Source organism: Procambarus clarkii, chromosome 31, assembly GCF_040958095.1.
Source record: "Procambarus clarkii isolate CNS0578487 chromosome 31, FALCON_Pclarkii_2.0, whole genome shotgun sequence".
In the NCBI taxonomy this organism is placed as follows: domain Eukaryota; kingdom Metazoa; phylum Arthropoda; class Malacostraca; order Decapoda; family Cambaridae; genus Procambarus; species Procambarus clarkii.
This window is the reverse complement of record NC_091180.1, coordinates 31,961,400-31,986,007: the sequence shown is the minus strand read 5'-3', so window position 1 is coordinate 31,986,007 and position 24,608 is coordinate 31,961,400. Positions and strand designations below refer to the sequence as shown.

At 45.6% G+C, this 24,608-nt stretch overlaps 3 protein-coding genes across 3 annotated transcripts in view; 2 read left to right on the top strand and 1 right to left on the bottom strand.

The window, feature by feature from the left end:
* Nucleotides 1-6,650, bottom strand: part of LOC138370249 (neuroblast differentiation-associated protein AHNAK-like) — a 6,985-nt gene extending 335 nt beyond the window's left edge. The window contains exons 1-2 of the mRNA XM_069334254.1: nt 6,633-6,650; nt 1-2,035 (exon numbers count right to left, since the gene is read on the bottom strand). The exon at nt 1-2,035 is cut by the window's left edge and continues 335 nt beyond it. Coding sequence (XP_069190355.1) covers nt 1-2,035; nt 6,633-6,650 — 2,053 coding nt within the window. The remainder of the gene's footprint in view (nt 2,036-6,632) is intronic.
* A 287-nt stretch (nt 6,651-6,937) lies between these two features.
* LOC138370248 (IgA FC receptor-like) lies at nt 6,938-7,606 on the top strand. The gene has a single exon (XM_069334253.1). It carries the CDS (start codon nt 6,938-6,940, stop codon nt 7,604-7,606), a length of 669 nt encoding a protein of 222 aa, XP_069190354.1.
* LOC138370247 (IgA FC receptor-like) lies at nt 7,603-8,004 on the top strand. Its single transcript, XM_069334252.1, has one exon. The coding sequence runs from the start codon at nt 7,603-7,605 to the stop codon at nt 8,002-8,004; it is 402 nt and encodes a 133-aa protein (XP_069190353.1).
* The last annotated feature ends 16,604 nt before the right edge of the window (nt 8,005-24,608 follow it).

Here is a 24,608-nt window from a genome sequence, read left to right as displayed (position 1 = left end):
GCAGGTCAGGTACCCGATCTTCCACTTGCAGGTCAGGTACCCGATCTTCCACCTGCAGGTCAGGTACCCGACCTTTTACCTGCAGGTCAGGTACCCGACCTTCTACCTGCAGGTCAGGTACCCGACCTTCTACCTGCAGGTCAGGTACCCGATCTTCCACTTGCAGGTCAGGTACCCGATCTTCCACTTGCAGGTCAGGTACCTGATCTTCCACTTGCAGGTCAGGTACCCGATCTTCCACTTGCAGGTCAGGTACCCGACCTTTTACCTGCAGGTCAGGTACCCGACCTTCTACCTGCAGGTCAGGTACCCGATCTTCCACTTGCAGGTTAGGTACCCGACCTTCTACCTGCAGGTCAGGTACCCGATCTTCCACTTGCAGGTCAGGTACCCGACCTTCTACCTGCAGGTCAGGTACCCGATCTTCCACTTGCAGGTCAGGTACCCGACCTTCTACCTGCAGGTCAGGTACCCGATCTTCCACTTGCAGGTCAGGTACCCGACTTTCTACCTGCAGGTCAGGTACCCGATCTTCCACTTGCAGGTCAGGTACCCGACCTTCTACCTGCAGGTCAGGTACCCGACCTTCTACCTGCAGGTCAGGTACCCGATCATCCACTTGCAGGTCAGGTACCCGACCTTCTACCTGCAGGTCAGGTACCCGATCTTCCACTTGCAGGTCAGGTACCCGATCTTCCACTTGCAGGTCAGGTACCCGATCTTCCACTTGCAGGTCAGGTACCCGACCTTCTACCTGCAGGTCAGGTACCCGATCTTCCACTTGCAGGTCAGGTACCCGATCTTCCACTTGCAGGTCAGGTACCCGATCTTCCACTTGCAGGTCAGGTACCCGATCTTCCACTTGCAGGTCAGGTACCCGATCTTCCACTTGCAGGTCAGGTACCCGATCTTCCACTTGCAGGTCAGGTACCTGATCTTCCACTTGCAGGTCAGGTACCTGATCTTCCACTTGCAGGTCAGGTACCTGATCTTCCACTTGCAGGTCAGGTACCCGATCTTCCAATTGCAGGTCAGGTACCCGATCTTCCACTTGCAGGTCAGGTACCCGATCTTCCACTTGCAGGTCAGGTACCCGATCTTCCACTTGCAGGTCAGGTACCCGATCTTCCACTTGCAGGTCAGGTACCCGATCTTCCACTTGCAGGTCAGGTACCCGATCTTCCACTTGCAGGTCAGGTACCCGATCTTCCACTTGCAGGTCAGGTACCCGATCTTCCACTTGCAGGTCAGGTACCTGATCTTCCACTTGCAGGTCAGGTACCCGACCTTCTACCTGCAGGTCAGGTACCCGACCTTCTACCTGCAGGTCAGGTACCCGACCTTCTACCTGCAGGTCGGGTACCCGATCTTCCACTTGCAGGTCAGGTACCCGACCTTCTACCTGCAGGTCGGGTACCCGATCTTCCACATGCAGGTCAGGTACCCGACCTTCTACCTGCAGGTCGGGTACCCGATCTTCCACCTGCAGGTCAGGTACCCGACCTTCTACCTGCAGGTCGGGTACCCGATCTTCCACTTGCAGGTCAGGTACCCGACTTTCTACCTGCAGGTCGGGTACCCGATCTTCCACATGCAGGTCAGGTACCCGACCTTCTACCTGCAGGTCGGGTACCCGATCTTCCACCTGCAGGTCAGGTACCCGACCTTCTACCTGCAGGTCGGGTACCCGATCTTCCACATGCAGGTCAGGTACCCGACCTTCTACCTGCAGGTCAGGTACCCGATCTTCCACTTGCAGGTCAGGTACCCGACCTTCTACCTGCAGGTCAGGTACCCGATCTTCCACCTGCAGGTCAGGTACCCGACCTTCTACCTGCAGGTCGGGTACCCGATCTTCCACTTGCAGGTCAGGTACCCGACCTTCTACCTGCAGGTCAGGTACCCGATCTTCCACTTGCAGGTCAGGTACCCGACCTTCTACCTGCAGGTCGGGTACTACAAGGACCTGCAGCGGTAATGTCTCGCATGGACCGGCTCCACTCTTATTTCCTTCTAACACAATTTTTGCAGCTTGCTACAGTTATTCTATTGACACGAACTTTATTAAATTAATAATCGATGTATTTGTGCACTCCTACGTACTCACCTAGTTGTGTTAGGTGGGCAGCTCTGGCTCTTGGGGCCCGCCTCTCAGCTGTCTATCAATCAGCTAGTTTTTTTTCCATTTACCCGAAAGAAGCAGGCCGTAGCAGCTGTCTAACTACCAAGGACCTATTTACTGCTAGGTGAACAGGATCATCAGGGTGAAAGAAACTCTGCACATTTGTTACTGCTTTCACCGGGGATCGAACCCGGACCCATAGGACTACAAATCCCGAGCGCTGTCCACTCAGCCGTCAGGAACCCTTCATAGGCATACACATTCAGTGTTATTATAGTTTGTGGGTTGGTGTCGTTGTTTCTCCTTTACGGACAACCCAACCCACAACTCGGTAGAGTGCTTATACCTCACTAGGAGATCACACTAGGCGCTTCTGGCTCTTGGAGAGGGGCTCAACGTCACACGTTAAGGAGATGCGGCTCCAACACTCAGCCTCGTTGTCACGTGCACACACCCACTCGAGCCGCTGTGACTCCCCACTCTCTCCTTATGTGATATGATCTCCTCAATCCCCTTTGACTTACTAATTTTCCATCCTACCCTGTCCACAGCGGTGGTTCTTGGTTCTTTCTCTCTTTCTTTACTATTTCCTGGGAAGCCTCACTAGGACAAGGGCAAACACCAGCAAATTGGAATACATTTACTGGACAAAGCACATACACAATACATACACACATATAATAATAATGAATCCTATACTCTATATTATTACAATCGGGTTGCACCCCAACACCATCAGAACTCTATCATCAGCTTATCAAGTGGTATCCTATCTCCTGGTTCACCACCTGATACTATCTCTCTCTTCAAGTAGATCAAGTCTTATACTACAATGTTGCACTATCAGCAAGAGAATATACCTATAAACATGTACAAGGAAAATCAGCATTGAATGCAATAACATATATATATATTAGTATAAATGTTCCTTGATACACAACAATGATCAATCGATCACTATCAGTCCTAGAATACATACATCTGTAGGTAATCCAGCCTATGACTGTAACTCTAAACTTCAATATAAAACACTCCTTGACATAAGGATGCAAACAATCACTCACCTCTCACTGCGTCTTGCACGCTAATGGCAACCAAACACTATCAACTCCCTACAAGTAATCCACCAGAACTTCCCTTCCACCTCTGGAAGTTCACTACCCTGATATCTTTAGGTTCTTCTGGGCTTCATTACCAGGATCCTCTGCAGCTCCTCCAGGCTGCTACCATGAAGTTTCCTTGAGCAACTACGGTGCTTCACTACTTCTGCTAGGGTCCTCCACAGCTCTCCTGGCTGCTACACCATGAAGTTCCCTCGAGCAACTATGGTTCTTCACCACCTCTACAGAAGCACGTGACACTCTTCTTCACTGCTTCTGCTCACAGCTCGAGGTCCTCTCCTCCACTATCTTGGAGTCTCATCAATTACTTCATCTGTGCTGGCTTCGAAGTTCTCAGCAACTTCTTCCCCAAAGACAAACCTGCAACCCATCGACACTCCAATAAAAATGTTTCCCCTTTAGCACATAAATAAAAATAACCACACAATATGTTTGCCTCCAACCTCTATCTGTCCTCTACATACTGTGAGAGTGGATTCCCCCGTTGGGTGCGTCCACTTTGCCCGGTGGGCCTCACTCACTCCGGGAGGGGCCTCCGCCGTCGGGAGCTTTCAGTCACCTGCCAGCGCTCAGAGGGGACGGACGTCGCTCCGTGTTCCTCCCTCTCCACTCTCTTATTTTAGGCTTTCTGCCTCACCAAAACATGTCTAACTTATCAATAAACATTGCTACTATCGCTGGGCACACGACCAACTACAAGCTATCACTATGAACTGGCGTATATCGTGCTTACCACAGATTATCTGGTCGAGGGCGCTCCTCCCTCTGACGGAGCTTGGTCAAGGCGCTTCCACGGCCCACAATAATGCCTCTGGGCGGTTTAATAAACACTCCTCGTCGCCCAGGACTTGGGACCACACGTACCCAGCTCGATTCCACAGCTGGTACGTCTGCACACTTCTCTTCTCTTCGAGATATATCACTAGGGGTTCCTTTCTGACGGGAGTTCAACGGAGCGCGGCTTTCCCCCTGCGATGTCTGGCCTCAAGTGAGGTCAAAGCCCTCCAGAAGCGAGCCTCACGCCTCCAGCAAAATGTCCACATCTCCTAGCCAGTCATTTATTTATTTCCTTACTTACTGCCCATAATCTTAAACTGTTCATTGAATCCAACAAACTATTTTACATCTGTGTTATCGCCTCTATATTTCTTAGACCTTCTGGTTAGGTCAGGCTTGCTGAATAACTCTCAAGGGGGAGACTCGTTTCTCCTGCAGGCTGAGATCATAACAGTGTTCATACTGAGACAGCGATTGTTTATAACAACAAAGTTGATTGGTTCATTGTTGTGTGACGTGGCTTTGAATACAGTGAATGGACTCGGCATTTATCTCTTTCACGTCAAAATTATTCACTAGCTGACCGTCTTTGACAGATATCCACACTTATAATATCAACGTTCGAATTTACTACTTTGTCACCAGTTGAGATTTGATCTTTTGGCTTAGACATTATTTATAAGGTTAATACAAGTACCACCTTACCATGGTTTTAACTTAAATATGAAACACTCTTCCCTGAGCTATAGTTTTTCAGGAAGTCATGGAGCCAGGGATCCAACCCGTCCTCAGACCATGTCCATTCCATCCAGCGGTCGACCCTAAAGACACATTCATCAGTTTTAACATGCTGTTCATTCAAAACAGAACTTTTCTCAAAAGTAAATTTATATTATTATATTAGTATATTGTGCATATTTAGGCCCTGGTTAGGTTAGGTTAGGTGTTCAGGTTCTGTTGGCGATTATTTGTATTACGTGGGTGAAGCATTTACAGCGTTGTGGTTCGAACAAAAGTCGTCAGCGAACCACTTGTTCGAGAAGTGTTCGAACGTCATCAGTTGTGAGTCGTGTGTAAATCGTTTTTCATTCTTAAACCAGCCCGTCCTCGCATACAAAGATCCAAGCTCGTTAATCCAGCCACCAAACCCCAGCTGTTTAAGAATGAAAACCGGTTTACAAATGACTCAATTGATGACGTCCGAACACTTCCGGAAGAAGTGCTTCAGGGCGTCCTCTGTTCGAACCACAATTCTATAAATGCTTCGCGCACGTTCTTCATATACAAATAATCTCAAACAGAATCTAATCTAAATACCTATGCCTAACTATACCTATTATTTTTATGTATAATAATATTAATTCATATATGAGAATAAACCCATTTTTAAATATTATTATGTTAAAACTTAAGTGTCTGAGGAGGACGGCCGCTGCTTTAAACAGCCTAGTGTGAGAACGGGTTGCATTAACAGGGGGTTTGGTGGGTGCATGGATTGGACTTTGGCCTTTGTTTATTAAGGCTTTCTGTTTTTTGTATCGCCTGGGACTCGAACGCGCAATTCTTGATTGCGAGTCAAGAACAAACCCGTCTGAACTATCCAGTCCGTCCTCCAAACAAAGACCTAAAAGTAATTCAATGCGCCCACCAAACCCCCTGTTTGAATGAAAAACGGTTTACACACGACTCACAACTGATGATGTTCGAACACTTACGGAACAAGTGCTTCACTGACGACTTTAGTTCGAACCACAACGCTGTAAATGCTTCACCCACGTACTACAAATACAAATAATCGCCAACAGAACCTAATCTAACCAGTGCATAAATATGCACAGTATGCTAATATATAACAATATTAATTTATATTTGAAAAAAATCATATGTTAAATATGAATAACATGTTAAAATTGACGAATGCGTCTTTGGGGTCGACTGCTAGATGGAATGGACTGAAACGGGTTGACAGAAATGGGCCCATTTCCTATTATTTAATGCTCCTGTTCACCTAGCAGTAAGTAGATGCACAAGAGGTAGTCAGCTTCTTGTGGAGGTGAATCCACAAGAAGCGATGTTGCCTTTGTCAACTGCCGTGCATCCTCAACACACAGTACCGTCCTCAACCAGTACTGGGAAACACCAACGAGTCTACCCTTGCCATGGGCCAGCCTACCGACAATATCACTAGGTGCCTCTTGCAACTGCCAACAATCACTCTCCAGCCAAGTGCTAGCAGAGAACTTCAGCTACGCGCTGATGGGCCTCTACACGGATAAATACAGGGGTAGCGAACCCCTGGCAGGAGCCTCTAGCGACGGGCTAGTAACGCTCCTCAAACAGGCACTCTACTGCCGGTCGACACTTCCCCTAGCCAGTCCCGGGATACGCCGAATTCTTTCATTGCCACTCCACAAGCAGAAAGTAGATACCACACAGTTCCTCTTCGGCGGCGGCTCACTTAATCGTCAAGCACAATTAAGTAGAGAGAGATGTTACGCTGCCCTGGGTAGACTGCTTGCCTCCGTACCACTGCAGCTCTACGTTGCCTCTGTGGATACAGACACGTCATCAGTAAACTGGCCGGTACTGGTAAACTAGGAAATACCACTTACTGACTCTGGTATTGACATTCAGTTCATATCACAACAGATGGCGCTGATTTCTAGTCGGCACCTCACCAGAGGTCATCCACAGCGACTCCTCTGGCTGACCAAGGCAGGAATCTTGAGCCTTTAGCAGGTATTAGACAGCCACCACCAGATGGCATTGTCCACATTACGTCCGATACTGTGGGGGGTGAGGGAGCAGACTCACAGATGGCGATGACGTCGCAAACTCCAAACTCCGATGATGTAGTCGGGTTGGTAACACTACCACAAGACCACTACCACAAGACCACAAGAAATTACCAGACAACATGAAACTACCAGACCCCAAGAAACTACCAGACAACAAGAAACTACCAGACCACAAGAAACTACCAGACCACAAGAAACTACCAGACAACAAGAAACTACCAGACAACAAGAAACTACCAGACAACAAGAAACAACCAGACAACAAGAAACTACCAGACCACAAGAAACTACCAGACAACAAGAAACTACCAGACCACAAGAAACTACCAGACCACAAGAAACTACCAGACCACAAGAAACTACCAGACCACAAGAAACTACCAGACCACAAGAAACTACCAGACCACAAGAAACTACCAGACCACAAGAAACTACCAGACCACAAGAAACTACCAGACCACAAGAAACTACCAGACAACAAGAAACTACCAGACCACAAGAAACTACCAGACCACAAGAAACTACCAGACCACAAGAAACTACCAGACCACAATAAACTACCAGACCCCAAGAAACTACCAGACCACAATAAACTACCAGACCACAATAAACTACCAGACCACAATAAACTACCAGACCACAAGAAACTACCAGACCCCAAGAAACTACCAAACCACAATAAACTACCAGACCACGTAAACTACCAGACAAAAAGAAACTACCAGACAACAAGAAACTACCAGACAACAAGAAACTACCAGACAACAAGAAACTACCAGACAACATGAAACTACCAGACAACAAGAAACTACCAGACAAGAAACTACCAGACAACAAGAAACTACCAGACAACAAGAAACTACCAGACCACAAGAAACTTCCAGACCACAAGAAACTACCAGACAACAAGAAACTACCAGACAACAAGAAACTACCAGACAACATGAAACTACCAGACCACAAGAAACTACCAGACCACAAGAAACTACCAGACCACAAGAAACTTCCAGACCACAAGAAACTACCAGACAACAAGAAACTACCAGACAACATGAAACTACCAGACCACAAGAAACTACCAGACAACAAGAAGCTACCAGACAACAAGAAGCTACCAGACCACAAGAAACTACCAGACAACAAGAAGCTACCAGACTACAAGAAACTACCAGACAATAATCAATAACAATTATATCAGTAAATTGCAAAGAATCTAAATGAAAGATTTACTGTAACTCAAATAATTTATTTTCTGTAAATAGTGTATTTTGTTTCTTTCCAGATCTTCGCTCTGAGAGGTAATGGTCTCGTGGAATGTTGACATTGTTCAATGAAAGTCAGATTAAGAACCATTGAGTCTGTTTAGTATATGGTATGAATTGTGTATGTATATGCTTTCATGTGAATGTTGACTGTGAAAATACCCTTTTACTTGGCAACTGTGATCTAGATAAGCCTTTTCCTATTCCCAATCCGAGTATTCATACGCGAAGTTTATCCGGTGGTGCAAGTTTCGTTTGTAGTTTACCCTAGAATTTGTTTTCTTCGATATACTTTGTCTAAGAAAACGAATACTTTTTGAGTACAGACTATTATTTATTTTCAAGAAGTTCCACTGTTTTGCGGGATAACATACCTCGGTGATTACGAGGTACATTCTTACAAAGCCACTAGAACGCTTAGCGTTTCAGGCAAGTGGAACGTTGACCCCTCTCTATATGGCATCCAGTGTCGGGGACAGGAACTATGTATTTAGTGACACTAATGGGTAACCATTCCCTGGATGCGACGTAACAATTGCCAAAATTCTGTCACATTTATCATACGCTTTTGCAGAATCCTTATATACAAAACCCGCCTCTTGTTTTTCTTGCAATGCTTCCGCGATTTGTGGTAGAGGCTGAGTAATTGCGAAAAAAGGATCTTCCAGCTTTAAATGCATTTTGAATAGGTTTGTGAAGTTCATTGTTCTCCATTAGGCTGGATATTCGATTCCTAATCACTCTTTCAAACCTTTATGTATATGCGATGTTATGTGACTGGTTTATAGTTTTTTAGCCAATACTTTGCAACCTTCCTTGTGTATTGATTTAGGTGATTCAGACAACACACAGCCCCTCTGCTTAAATCCCTAAACATGCTGAACATACTACACTCGCTCCACACATTCTCTTGTGCTATTTTCATGTACAAAACCCTGTTCTTAAATGCTAATCCTGATCAGGAACTCTTCCTTGATAGATGTAAGATAACTCATGAGCACCTCATCAGAAATAAATATGTCTTTGATATCCCCAGAGTCAGACTAAATCTGTGCAACACTCCATGCAAAAATATGGACCCACTCTATGGAACTCACTCCCAAATGAATTATGCTCTATCCAATAGTAAAACCAAAAAGTAGCTAATTTTATCCTCATAGTTTCCTACTTGTGCTTCAAACTCACACTGTATCTTATGCTTACCCGTTCATCTAATTTTAGCGCCTAGATTGTATCTGGATATGGTTCTGGGAGTTCTTCTACTCCCCAAGCCTGGCCCAGGACCAGGCTTGACTTTTGGGGAGCTTGGTCCAACAGGTTGTTGCTTGGACCAAGCAATAGCCTGTTGGACCAAGCACTTCACTTGGTTTTTTGTACACTTCTGTGGTCAAGAAGTGCCGGACCACAGCCCGGTTTGTCCAGCACTTCTTGAAGAAAACTATTTAGTTTTCTCTTGAAGGTGTCCACATTTGTTCTGGCAATATTTCTTATACGCCCTGGGAGTATGTTCAACAACCATGGACCTCTGATGTTCCTTGCGTGTTCTTTAATTGAGCCTATTGAAAATTGATTCACCGTTCACTATTGAAAAAAATAGTGAACGGTGATTCGTGGAACAGTGATGTGGAACGGGTATCACAGCAACATATAAGTTGGAAGTGAAGGAAAATCGTGCATAGAATATTATAAATATAGAATACTAGAAATATAGAATAGTGGCAAGAGGCGGCATCAGTGGTTATAAATCGAGTAACTAGAAACTGGTGACATCAACCTGGGACAACAAGAGGTCACCTGTACCGACCGGGGATCAGCTTCGCTACCCTACGCTAAGTACCTGCCATAAAGTTTGAACAAAATAACATACATAATATTACAAATATACGGTATACATATAATATTTTAAATATTAAACATATAAATATATACATATAATTTTATGAAGAGTTAAAAGGACTGACATCAACAAGTGATCCATACAGTGAACCTCAAATACAATACAATACATCAGACAATGGAGAGGTGTGGCGAGTGTTCGGGAGTACTGGGAAAACGTAATGCAGGTGTAACGTGCTGCATCTGTAACATAAGATTTCACCTGGGCTGTACAGAATTATCTCCAGGATGCACAAAAAGGCAAGGAATTTACTGGGTTTGCAAAGATGACAGATTAATGTTAGAGAACATAACTAAACTGATGAAAAACATTCCCGAGTCACAGAGATTATCATTCACAGACAAGCTACCAGTGATATATGCGGACTGGGAAAAGACAACATTGGACAACGACCAAAACTCAGGAACAGATAGTTTAGAGAACCGCAGCAGCAGTGTGGAGGAAGAGGGTATTGTGGTACGAAATAACAGCAATATTACAGAGCCAGATAATATAAACGATGAGAGCAACAGTGAGACAGAGTGCATAGATGAAGGAATTGGGACGAAAAACGGAGATGGCTCCAATAAAGAGGTAGACAAGACAGACACAGATATAAATACCTTGAAAAACGCAAAACCGGAACACATTTGCAAATTCTACGCTAAGGGAATATGCAAATATGGAAAATTAGGAGCAAAATGCCATTTTCTGCATCCTCGAAAATGCAGGAACATGTTGGAGAGGGGTACATGCCGTTTTGGAACAGGGTGTAGATACTTCCACCCTAAATTATGTCATTTTTCAATTAGGGACAAAAAATGCTACAATCTTCAGTGTCCGGAGTTCCACGTGAGAGGTACACAGCGTTATAGACCAACAAGGACCCGCAAGGGCTTTAATCTCTCCCAAAATCTCCTCTTGAGAGAAGAAAGGTACCCAGGGTCGTTAATGGGGACACCAAGGTATCTGTAAGACTCGCAGTTCTCAAGTGCTCGCCCATCTATATGATAATTGGCTGGTGGAGTACCACATGGAATGAGGGCACGAGTTTTCTGTACAGAGATAAGGAGGCCACATTCCTCAGCTCTAGTAGCAAAAGCGTCGAGCAGAACTTGCATTCTAGGCTCGGTGGCAGCCTGTAAACATATATCATCAGCATAACAAATAACAGTGTCTTCATTATTAGTTGGAAGATCTTTAATAAGTTTATGCATCAGAACGTTGAACAACAAGGGACTGAGGACTCCTCCTTGTAGAGTTCCCAGTTCAAAGTGTTTGCTCTCTGTGCTTTTAACACCATTAAACAAAACATATGCTGTTCGATTAGACAAATAGCCCTTTATCCATTTCAGTAATTTTCCTTGTATTCCCAGCTCGGCAAGCTGTTCCAGTATGATTTCTCTATTTGCTGTAACAAAAGCTGCTGCTAGGTCGATGAAGACTGAGGGGAAGCTTCAATATGAACGAAGTACTCAGCAAAACAGTGTTGTGTACTGAGCCCAGGCATAAATCCAAACAGTTGAGGTGACAGGTGCCCCTGTATACGATACATGAATCGGTTAAGAACAATACGTTCAAGAACTTTACAAACACACGATGTTAGAGATATGGGTCTATAATTATCTGAATGTGGTTTGGGGATTGGAACAATGACACTCTTTGTCCAAGCATCAGGTAATACTCCTTCACGTAAACTCATTCTGTACAACACTAATAGTGGATTACCTGGTACGTGTGAGACTAATCTCAGTAGACTGTAAGTAATACCATCCTCTCCAGGAGCAGTTGATTTTCCCATCTTTAGTGCATGATTTAATTCCCATTCAGTTACATCATTAAGGTCCGACACGTCGATAGCTGTACAGGCAAGATTGATGGTTCGTTGTCTGTTGGGGCGTGTGTCATCAAGTTTGTGCTGTATGTTAATTGGGAGTGAGTCGTAGCTCGATGTTAGTGCCCATTGATCAAGGAGAATGTTTGCTTGTTCTAGTGGGCTGTGGTGCAGCGGTTTGGTTGGGCTGCTTCTAGAGATTTTTCGTATCTTTTCCCAAACTTCAACAAGTGTTGTTTGCTCATTTATACTTTGTAGGAACTCTTCCCAATGTTTATTACGTATGATGTTGCTCATGTCTCTCACCTCTCTATTTGCAACTAGAAATGCATGCAAGTCACTTTTTTTTTTTTTTACATGCAAACATGCTTATAAGTACAATAAAAGGAAACAGTTACATCATAAAACAGAACAAAAAGACAAAGCACAAACGGGCAAAACTAAGGAACAAAAGTACTAAACACAATAACGCCGGCCGGAAGGGCCGATCACAAAACAACAATAATTACAAACAGAATACAATAATTAAGTGAAACACAGCAGAATACAAAACAGAAATAACACACCAAAACCTGAAACATACAGAACAAGGCTGCCAGCACCGCACACACACACGGTGAGGCACCAACATACAGAACAAGGCTGCCAGCACCGCACACACACACGGTGAGGCACCAACATACAGAACAAGGCTGCCAGCACCGCACACACACACGGAGAGGCACCAACATACAGAACAAGGCTGCCAGCACCGCACACACACACGGAGAGGCACCAACATACAGAACAAGGCTGCCAGCACCGCACACACACACGGTGAGGCACCAACATACAGAACAAGGCTGCCAGCACCGCACACACACACGGTGAGGCACCAACATACAGAACAAGGCTGCCAGCACCGCACACACACACGGTGAGGCACCAACATAAAAACAAAAAAGTAAATAATAAATAACTAACAATACAACATAATTATACAATAAACAAAAGGAAAAGCTCAACGGCAAAACTCGACAAAAAGCATAAACCCAGACCAGGTCACGCCAACAGCCTGAAGGGCACTCAACACCACACAAACAAGCGCACAAACAGCATCATACAACCATAGAACCACAAAGCATAACATAAGAACATGACACCCACAACCAGACACACACAAACCAAACCCCGGACCGCACAGGAACCGGACACATACACACAAGCCACACAAAATACCCACAACCACAAACCGGAGCACGCAGGAACCGGGAAACAAACCCGCCCCACCCACTCACACACACCCGACCCGCACCCCACACCCATGCACACTAATGGAAACAACCCACAACACACAAAGGAATCACGAGTGAGGAACACATTCCTCAGAGACAAGACCATACGTCTCCGCAGCCCAGGGATACCGTCGCTTGTAGGCCTCCCAAATCATATATTCCCTGTCGGTAGGGGGACAAGCCCCCTGCCGCCGCGGGCCCTGCATAAACTCGGGAACCACCAGATCAGGTGGAAACGGCCACTCCTTAAGCTCACTGACGCAAGTCGCATAACGAGGCTGGGGAGCACAACCCACGTCCTTCGAGGTAGCAGACGACACCGCTGAAGCGTACGAGGGCTGCCGAGACGGCCGCGTCGCCGTACGCACAGGAGCAGGGGACAATCGACGAGATGGCAACTCCGGGAAGAGGCGTCGAGACCGCAGCCGATGAAACGGGGACCGAGGAAGGGGTTACAGAACCCCCAGAACGAGCAGTCTTTTTCAACACCATCACCAGGCCACCCCGCTCACCACGAACCTCGGCAGGGGGAACCACCCCCCATGAAGAACCGGAGCCATCCGATGCAGGCGACGCACCCGAAGCAGGAACCTCAGTCACCATATCTGCAGTGGAGGCCGAAACACTGGCACGGGCATCCTCAGGCAAATGCACCTCCGCCGTCACCGTAGTACGCAACATAACCGGAGCCACCCCTCCGTCGCCGGCAGATTCACAAGCGACGAAGTCGCCAACATCTGTCCATGCTGAAGACGAACGCCGAGAACGCTTAGGCTCGGGCCGCACATCATCCGACCCGGAGGCAGACTCCGAGACACGCGCAACACAAGCAAGGCGAACCGATGCACGTCGCAGAACGGCAGCATCCTCAACCACATGGGGCACCAGGCCAGGCACAGGAGGAAGCGCCGGATCCACCCCAACACCCAGCACAACCGGAACAGACGGCGAGGGTGCAGGGACAGGGTCAGACGCAGCAGAGGACGAACTGGAAGACGGGGGAATCGAGCAGCAGGCAGTCTGAAGAACCCCAGGGACACAAGTCGGCGCAGGACGATCACCCTGCGACGCCACCACCTCGTTAGGAGAGGCGACAACAACAGGGGGCGCACCAGGCGGCGACACAGGGGGCACATCCGGGGCTGAAGAGACGGCCACATCCACTGAGTCCTCCTCCACAGGAAGCGGCGGAAAATCCACCTCACTGAAGAGGTTCACGGGTGCAACGGCAGGCGCAGAACAGTCAGCAGCCTGATGGCCCAAGAGGCCACAACGATAACACGTCCGAGGCTGGCGGGCGTAAAATACCCGAACGTTGTAGCCCATAAGTCGCACAGAGGACGGAATATCTTCCCGGAGCCTCATGCTCAGGGTGCAAATGTTGGTCCTTACACCCTTAAGTGGACTGGAAGACACCACGTTCACCCGCACACTAACCACTGCGCCATACCGGCCGAAGTACCGCCGTAGCAGACTCTCTGGAAACTCCAACGGAGCCCCATGCACACTGACGTACGTGAGGGCACCACTCCGATCAGATAGTGACACAGTGCCCGCACCATCCGGCAGGGGAAATGTCCGCCCCTCGTAACGACGGAGAAACTCGCGATATGCCAATTCCTCGGTAAATTTCAATATCGCTCGACGAGCCGTCACCAGCTCGACACCATAAATGTCGATCACAGGGACATGATGCACCTCGCACACCAGCGCTATCTCTGGGTACCCAGCCCGGCCGGAAAATTCGAGGCCCACAGACTGAGCCCGCAGGACAGGGGGGAGGGGGACCCCCATCGTTAACTCCACGTCAGCACAGGCAGGCAGAGACACACCCGCCCTCAACCGGCCAAATTGGTAAACACCACCAACTGCCGGAGCGCCGATTCACCACGTCCTTCCCCTACCGAAGCTAGGGCTAGACTCCCATGCAAGTCACCTTGTGCTTTGGTTCGTTTGTACGTATCTCCAAGTTGCTTTACTCGTTCATGTTCTTTAACAAATACGGGGTCAAGGACCCACTTGGGTGGTGGTAGGTGTTGTCCACTTCTGCTAGGCTTACGACCTGTTCCCCAACACACCCATGTGTCATAGTAGGTAGTAATCGTATCAACGAGATCTCTGGAGAAGGCTTGTACATTCGTTATTGTGTAATCTTGATACCATTTTGATATACAATTAATAAAGTGGTCATGCAAGCCATATGGAATATTCATTTTCCGTCTCTGATGTCTATTAGGTACATCACACTGTACCTCATAGGAAGCAGAAACTGCATAGTGATCACTAACTAAGTGATTTACCAACGAACATCCCATCCTATCTTGCACAAGGTTTCTACCCATTACATAATCAAGTCTGCCTCCCAATAAATGAGCTTGGGTATCCGTAGTATACACGGTTAATCTGTTGTCATAAACATATTTGATAAATTTGCATCCATTATCGTTGTTAGTACTGTCTCCCAGCGTAATATGTCTAGCATTAAAATCTCCCATGTATATTGTCCCATGATTGTCTAGATCTGGGAACAATGTTACATTGAGTTTCTGGCTTCTGGCATATACGTTGAGGAATGAGAAGTGGCCTACTGCAGTTTGTACATGAAAGTGATGGTACTGTGTGTGTACATTGTGTGACGTGCTCACAAGAATGTGCGGTAAATCACTTCTGACGCATGTTAATAGGCCTGTGGCGTTACTGTTGTTATAGGATGCATACCCTCTGATCTTTGGTGGGGTTTTGTTTATCATATTGGACGTGTAGGGCTCCTGTAAAGCAATTATATCTATGTTGTTACTGGTAACATATGCAATTAGGTCATTCAGTCTTTTGTTGATGCTACGAATGTTCCAACTGAGAAACCTAATGGTCCTTGTGTCAACAGCAGCCATCGTCTTGGTGTTGTTCCTCCCTGGGACTGGTGGTCCCATTGTTGTCCTTGTCCCACTTACACAATGTGTCAATAATTGACTCTACGACGTAAAGAGCCACACCAACCTGGCGTTTGGTATCGTCAGGAACATCTGGTGACATCATCAGTTTCTTGATCACTGAGCAACTCGGGATGGTCCGCGAGTGAATGCTCTCTGTAAGTCGTATGGCATAATTACTGTCACTCAGAGTATTATCTTTTTCATTCTTGTACTTGGCTTGAGCGCGTTCCTTAAGGTCATGAATCATTTTAAAATATGCTGATGCAGATCGACTTCCTTTTCCAGTTAATGTTTCTTTGTCATTAACATTGCTGTCATCACTGAGTTGACTGACGACGTCGCTGCCACCGCCTCCGTTGTCGCTCTCATCTCTGTTGTCGCCGCTGCTGTCGCCGCTGCTGTCGCCGCTGTTGTCGCCGCTGCTGTCGCCGCTGTTGTCGCCGCTGCTGTCGCCGCTGTTGTCGCCGCTGTTGTCGCCGCTGCTGTCGCCGCCGCTGTCGCCGCCGCTGCCGCCGCGTCCGCCGCCGCTGCTGCTGCTGCTGCTGCCGCCGCCGCCGCCACCACCACCACAGGAACCTTTACCAGCGCGGGCCACGGCTGTGACACAGCTGCATGGAGGCTGCGGTATCTCTTGTGGAGGAGCCTGACGTAGCGTCTGTATAATTTCAGTCAGTTCTGCTACCTGTGCTTGCAAGGTTGCCAACTGTCCATTAACTGTTGTATCAGGCTGTTGGGTGTTGTCAGGGGCGTTGCTGGTACTGTCACCACTGTGGGATGGGTCAACAGTACTAGAGCCGGCATCAGTAGACAGTTGTTGTGTCTCGGGCACTTGCCTCCTTGTGCCAAGGGAGGCTGGCCGTTTGGTACAGTCTGAGTGCCAGATGGTGACTCCTTCCGTACCACATCTGAAACACTTCAGCGGCGGTTTAGACGGAGCCACAGATTCAGGATGTTGTCCTGCTTCTGTTGCAGTGTTCTGTTGCTCCTGTTCCTGCTTTCTTTGGTCTCTGGTCTTCTTATACTGACAGTCCTTCAGTGGATGAGGACCGGAACAGAGAGCACACTTGGGTGTGGGGCACCAGCAGTACTTGGCTATGTGGCCACTGCCACAGCACTCGTAACACTCCACAGGGTTCGGCTCCCACACCCTGAACGTGCTGGGGGGCGCATACAACCCACCAAACCAATACTGGTCAGGTGGCGGGTCAGGCTTTTTCCAGACTATGACTATTTGATCAGTAGGCTTATCTTCATGGTCAATCTTCATGCTCTGTGTACCCCGTCTAATTCATAGGCCCACTCTAGTGGATACCCGTGACTGTACCTGTAGACTAGGTATTCATCCATCTTCTTGTTCCGTGTTGGATTATCTAGAGGGGAGAGCTTTACATCACCTATTTCCCCTTGTAGAAGAGCCTCCACAACCTGCTCCTTCTCTCTTGAAACATACATATATGGGCAGTTGACATGTGGACGTACCACGCCTGCAGAGCCAGGTGGGTACACCTTGCTCAGTGTCTTACTCCACGCAATCCTGTCCACCATGTAACACGGGTTTGGGTCCCTCTCTCTTTTCTTCCTTCTACTCCCTCTACCCGTATTCTTACTTTTATTTCTAAACCAAGGGACTCCAAAACTTTTAACAAAGCCAACTCCACGCCACGTGGTCCTAAGACGATTGACCGACTTAGGATTCTACACCCAGTATGACGTGACCTAAGCTCTGAACAAAACCCTAGAGTCACCTCTGCTGCCACCACCAGACCAGTAATACAAGAGCAATGATCGAGGTCTGGATCGATCACGCTAATTAATCAACCTTGGGGCTTGATCCCCACTAGTAGTTTATAACCTCGGAAACTTGAGTGTGGAATTAATTAGATGGGGATGATGAATTCCGATCCGATGTTAGAATCGGCGCCCAATGCAACTCTGCCTCGTGTGGATCACGTGACCAGGACAAGTTTACACATAACCAAATGGAACCAATAAAATGCAAATTAATAACAAATTTAATTTATTAAAAGAAAACTAAAACAAAATCTAAAAATGTTCACTCCCTATCACTTTAACACTCCCTACTTGACCTGAGTGGCAAATGAGAAGACTATTTCTATAATTAACAATAGCAACTATACCTTGGGCGACCAGCTAGATGTTTTGGCTGGTCTTGGGGAGAGGTAAGATGTTTGACCTCTTATCCCAGCTGCTCCCGTTTCCACACTGATTTCTTCCTTGTCTGGTCTCCCCCAGACAGAACATTGTATCCTTCCGCCTAGTCAAAGTTCTACCAAGTTACTAGCAAGGTTTAAGTTATAACAATTAACCTCTGTTGTACTTAATTAATCCAGACTGGTTGAATTATTTTACTGAATTAAATTACAAACATCTAACGGCAGAGCTGTTCCCGATCACAAAAATGGTTATTAAAACTTTGAGAAATATTAGACATGTCAACCCTGCTGACCTATGACCGCCGGTCACTCCGCTTTAGAACATAGATCTGATTCGTGACGTCACTGATGGTGACTTAAACTCAATAATTAGAATACTCTTGATATTGTATCCAGTACTATTATACAATACAATTTTAATGCAAAATGAATAAAGGCTAATTTTCTCTAAATTACTGAATACTATTGGATGATTCATTATACGCAGCTATGAACAAAGCGTCGGTTATTTCCACCGCAAATTCCCCTGGGGGTCAGGTCACCATGCGGCTCAGCTTCCCATTCTCTTTTGTCGATAAACCACTCTGGATAATTCTTACAACAGCCTAGTTTGTTACAACCACACTAGTGCCTTTAGGGAAGGTCAGACGTGTGTACTCGCTCCTTGGTGGTAGTGGACGCCATACACATCCAGTGGATGGTATTGGACCCCATACACTTCCTGTGGGTGGATGTGATCCCCATACCCATCCTGTGGGTGTATGTGACCCCCATACCCATCCTGTGGGTGTATGTGACCCCCATACCCATCCTGTTGGTGGTATTGGACCCCTTACCCACCTAACAGGTAGAAGTTCGTATCCTGGCCGGGGAGGATTTACTGGGCGCAATTCCTTAACTGTAGCCTCTGTTTATTTATTTATTTATTTATTTATTTATTTATTTATGCATATACAAGAATGTACATAAGGAATGTGAGGATACAATTATGGTAATTACAGTCTTGTAAAGCCACTAGCACGCGCAGCGTTTCGGGCAGGTCCTTAATCTAAGAAAATTTTAAGGAGGTAAATACTTGCAAAATTTATAGACAAAAAAATGATAACAGATTACATGGAATGAAAAAAAAAAAAAAAAAAAGATGAGAGAAAATTATAGGTAGAGTATATTAAAGCACATAGGTAGCTATGATTGATTGCAATGACAGCTTAAAATGGTAGTTGACAACAAATTGGTAGGCACAATACAGCAGAAACAATATAAGATTGATTGCAATGACAGCTTGAATGGTAGTTGACAAAAATTGGTAGTCACAATACAGCATATGGCTAGCACATAAAAGAAGACAGCAATGAACACAATGATAAGGTTGAAATTGAAATTGAAATTGAAATAAGTTTATTGAGGTAAAATACACACAAAGGGATGAGGTAGCTCAAGCTATTCTCACCCCATTCAGTACAACGTGTTAATATATACATAGACACACATCACAAATAAACACATTACCAAACATTTTGAGAGGTAAAAATATACATTTCCTCCTTCACAAGGAGTATGTTATCAGACGTACACACAAATACTTTTATGACCTAGGTATACTGTATAGACAATTTGCAAGACACCTGCAGATAATTCAACAAAATATTACAATCTTGGTGCAAAATTCTTATATCTCTCAAGAATATCATCAACCTTTCCGTTGTGACACATCCAGGCTATTTGTTCAGGAACAGTCCTTATCTCAGTGTTTCTATATACACTAATCAACGGACAATCAAGAATATAATGGGCAAGGGTGTGAGACCTTAACATACCACATAGTTTACACTTCGTGTCATTACTATGAACATCTATCCCATATTCCCAGTAATATTTGTACCCAAGCCTGAGCCGCATGTACACAGAGTCACTCCAAGCATTTCTCCTTTTACCATAAGTGAAATGGGTGTTTTGACTCACATACATGTAGTGTTGCATGGTTTGACTACTCTCATACATTATCTCTCTCCTCTCCACTCCCGCCTGTGCCTGAATATTTCTGATTTTGCTTCTTATTTGTCTCATTGTGAATTCACATTCAATGTCAACTTGTGGTTTTGATGTGGCACGTTTGGCCAAGTCATCCGCCACCTCGTTGAGCACTATTCCAACATGAGACGGAATCCACATGAATTTCACACTATAACCTTTCAGCTGTATCTCAGTTATTCTTCTCTTACAGTCCTCCACTATAGACATGAAGACTGGGTTTCGACTGTTTAAGGACTCCAGTGCTCCTCGGCTATCGACAAATACAAAAACATTTTTGTCGTCATGACGTACTTCCTCCAAACACGCCAGAATGGCCTGCAGTTCAGCTTGTGTGGATGATATATAATTACTAAGCCGGAGTTCAATTATCCTGTCCACAGTCCCAAACTCCGTATAATCCCTTATTAGGACACCACACCCTGCCCTGCCATCCTCCGCCACCGACCCGTCGCAATATACATGTAAACTGTTGCCTCTTGGTAACCGAGATATCATGCTTCCATACAAACACCGTAATTGTCCCGGTTCATGATGAATCTTTTTCACCTTAAGGGGTACAATTTCGACGTCTATTTTCTGTACTTTCCAGGGAGCAGACATATTACACTTTCGAGAGGGTTTACAGCAGTCAAGTACGTCGTATTCCCTGAGGTCATGAGCTAATCCTTTCGTATAGCGTGTCTCCCTCAGTTTCCTGGAAGTGTGTACGTCACTCAAGCAGGTCTGAACGCTCTCAAACAGCTTATCCCCTCCTTTTCTCCGCATGAAACGAATAGATACTCTAGTGTTAATGTCACGGACTCTATCACACACACTCTGTAAATTTAATTCCATTCTCATTATTTCAATCATTGCATTTCTTTGACATCCAAGAATAATCCTCATAGCCTCGTTCTGTATCAGCTCTATTTTTTGAATTCTGCCTTGGCCTGTGTAAGACAATACGGGTGCTGCGTAGTCTATCAGGGATCGAACAGTGCTTATGTATAACATCCGCAAGATAGGTACCCCAACACCTTTACCAGAAAAAGCCAGTGCTTTTAGAGGATGCAGACGGGCTTTACATAAGGTGCTGATATGATTTATTTCAGCATTTTTACTCTCACATGTGTATCCAACATACATGCCCAGATACTTGTACTTCTGTACACGGCTCAGTTCCACACCATTTAGAGTAAGTGTTATATTTCTTCGTTTCCTATACTCGTATTTGGTTTTATCTGCATTTATAACTAAGCCTAACTTGTGACAGGTTGTACCAAGTATGTTAAGAGCATCTTGAATTTTGTTCCCAGAAGTGCCTTGTATAAGAATGTCATCAGCATATATGATCGTCGTGACCCCTGGAGGATACATCTCTGATGCTAATCTGTTCATTAATACATTGAATAAGGTGGGACTTAATACTCCCCCTTGTGGGGTACCTAACTGAAACCTCCGTTCCTCAGACATGTATCCCTGGTAATACACCTGACCTTTTCTGCCTTGCAGGTAATCCCTTATCCAGTGTAGCAATCTCCCTGTTATTCCCAGATTGGCTAATTCGTATAAGATTACTTCCCCATTGGCTTTATCAAACGCTCCTTGTAGATCAACAAAAACTCTACAATTGTCATCCACATTAGACAAACACTTTAAGAGACAATCCGCAGTACTTTTGCCTTTGATAAAACCAAAGAGATTATTGGACATGTTATCACCTACAAGGTAGAGTAGCCTATTTAACAAAATCCTTTCCATCATTTTACAAAAGCAGGATATTAAGGAGACAGGTCTGTAGCCTCCGTTTGACTTAGGGATAGGAATGATGACAGCCTCTTTCCATTTTCTTGGTAACTTTCCCTCTCTATAACTCATATTAAACAAATCAAGTAAGGGATTAGGTTTCATACCGGCTAAATAATTAAGTATGTCATACGTTACTCCATCTTTTCCCGGAGCAGTGGAGCTGCCACTTTTTATAGCATCCAGTAGCTCATCGTGGGTTATCTCAGTGCATGCTATAGATCTTGTATTTAGGGCACATAAAGTTACTCCATTTCTAATATTTTCCCATGACTCAATGGTGACTCTCGTGTCTGCAGGTAAGGACTCCATACCAGCAGCACTTGCCCATTTATCTACTAACTCATTAGCAACTTTCCCTGGATCTGAGTGAGCAATGAATTTGGTCTTACAACCCCTGACTTTATTTACTGCTCTCCATATGTCTTTAAGGTTCTTAGTATTACCAATGGCCTGAGCAAAGTCTTGCCAGTATCTGTCCCGCGCCTCCTTCCTCACCTGACTGCATTCCCTAGCCACTTCCAACATTGTATTTTTCTCTTCATCCCTCATTCCATTTTTTAACCATGCTTTATGCGCACCCCGTAGCATTCTCTCCCATCCCTTGACTTGCTGATCATTGGAATATTTAAATTTCTTAGGTCCGTGCGTCTTGCTTCCCCTGCCCCCGTTATTTTCCCTCTGTACTAATTTCTCTATGTTCTCGACCATATCCTCGTAAAAACTATCAACGCAGAGCGGCGTGTAATGTTGATACCAATCTCCCATATTTTGAATAAAATAATTTTTCATATCTTTCTTAATATTTAGCCTTTTCCTTTGAAAGTGGACTTGTTTTTTCCCCAGTGGTAATTCAACGTTCAAGGCAAAGTGGTCACTAAGTAGTTCCCGAACAACCCGAGCCTCCCCCATAATCCCCTGAGAGTTTAAAACGCAGGCATAGTCAAGCCGTCCTCCCCTGATGTGAGTTGGTTCATTGTTTCCCAATAGACAGGTATCTGGATGATCTTGTAGAAACTGTAACCACTTGACCCCATTAGTACTAATGCTACCCACTGTCCCAAGGCTTGTGTGCCGAGCATTAAGGTCCCCAATGACCAGTGAAGGATTAGTATAAATGCAGTCAGGTAAATAGTTAGCGTCGAAGCAGTTCCTGGATACATACAAATTAACTACAATAAATTCCCCTTCCCTTAATGATAATTTAACACAGACACTCTCTATACCTTGCGTTTTTGATGGCGGTTCTACTAACTCTGCTGGTATGGAGTTCTTAACATAAATCGACGTGCCTCTGATGTTATTTGCAGCGAAGAGGTGAAACCCTTTATAGCCATTTAATTTCAATAATCCTTCATTCCTATCCCCTGTCTCTTGGAGAGCTACAACATCAATATCATTTCCCATCACATAACAATGAACATCTGTAACCCTGTTTCTCAAACCATTAACATTCCATGACAACACTTTCAGTCTAGGGTGATCCATTATTAATCAATTCATTGCCTAAGTCATCCCCAATAAGTTCACTAAATGATAGCCATACCTTGTATAACATCTCCCACCTCCTCCCAAGTTCACCAGTAAAAGCGACATTGCGATTCTCAAGAGATTTTTTCAGCCCTGAGATGTCCATTATTGGCCCAAATGATTCCTTCATTTCATGTGTAATTATAGGGTTCTTCCTTTCACTACGACTACCATCATTCACACACACTTCACTTTCCTTCATTTCATCACTCAATATTTCATTTTTGTCCTCAACCACTATATCCTGACTATCCTTCACCGTTTTGTGATTTTCCTTGACCTCCTGAACGTTTAATTTAGCCTCGATGGACTCGATTCTCTGCCCCAGATTTTGGAGGAACTCACCAACTTTTTTAAGTTCAGCCCACACTTCCTTGACCATATTATTATGACCCTCTCTCTGAGCCACAGTAGCCACTTCACTCACCGTTACACTGTCACTGCCGGAGTCCTGAGTGGTGGCGTGGCTGCTTGTTGCTGGAGCCTGCCTAAGTAAAGGTGACTCCTTTACCCACGCATTCGTCCGGTTCACTGGCACTGTTTGGGGCAGACTGTTTTGCTGTGCTCCCGGTGTCTGGGTAAGAGCTCTTGCTTGCTCTGTAACATTCACCGGCCGGAGAACAGCCATACTCGGCCTCTTGCTACACACAGCCGAGCTCGCATTGTGAACACCTCCACAGTTGCAGCATCTGGGAACTATTTTCTCACCCAGATTCAGTCTGTTTCTACACACAGTAGAGAGGTGAGACTTTCCGCAGAAACGACATCGTGGATCATTTTGACAGCTCCAGGATTTATGCCCCCATCTGCAGCATTTCAGGCATATTATGGGCTCTTCCACATACTTTGCTACATGCCTGTAGCCAGCCCCGGTGATGAACACTTTTTCGGGTACGTCACCTCTCACTAGAGCCACCACCTGACTCCTAGCTTCACCTTTAATAAGGTGACGCTTGGCCCACACAAATCGTTGGTCGTCGAGTATAAACTCGGGGTCCAGAATCTGAGGGTATTTATAGATAATTACCTTCGTCAGCTTCTCGTTCCCCTCCGGTATTTCCATAAGAATTCCATCATATCCTTGCTGG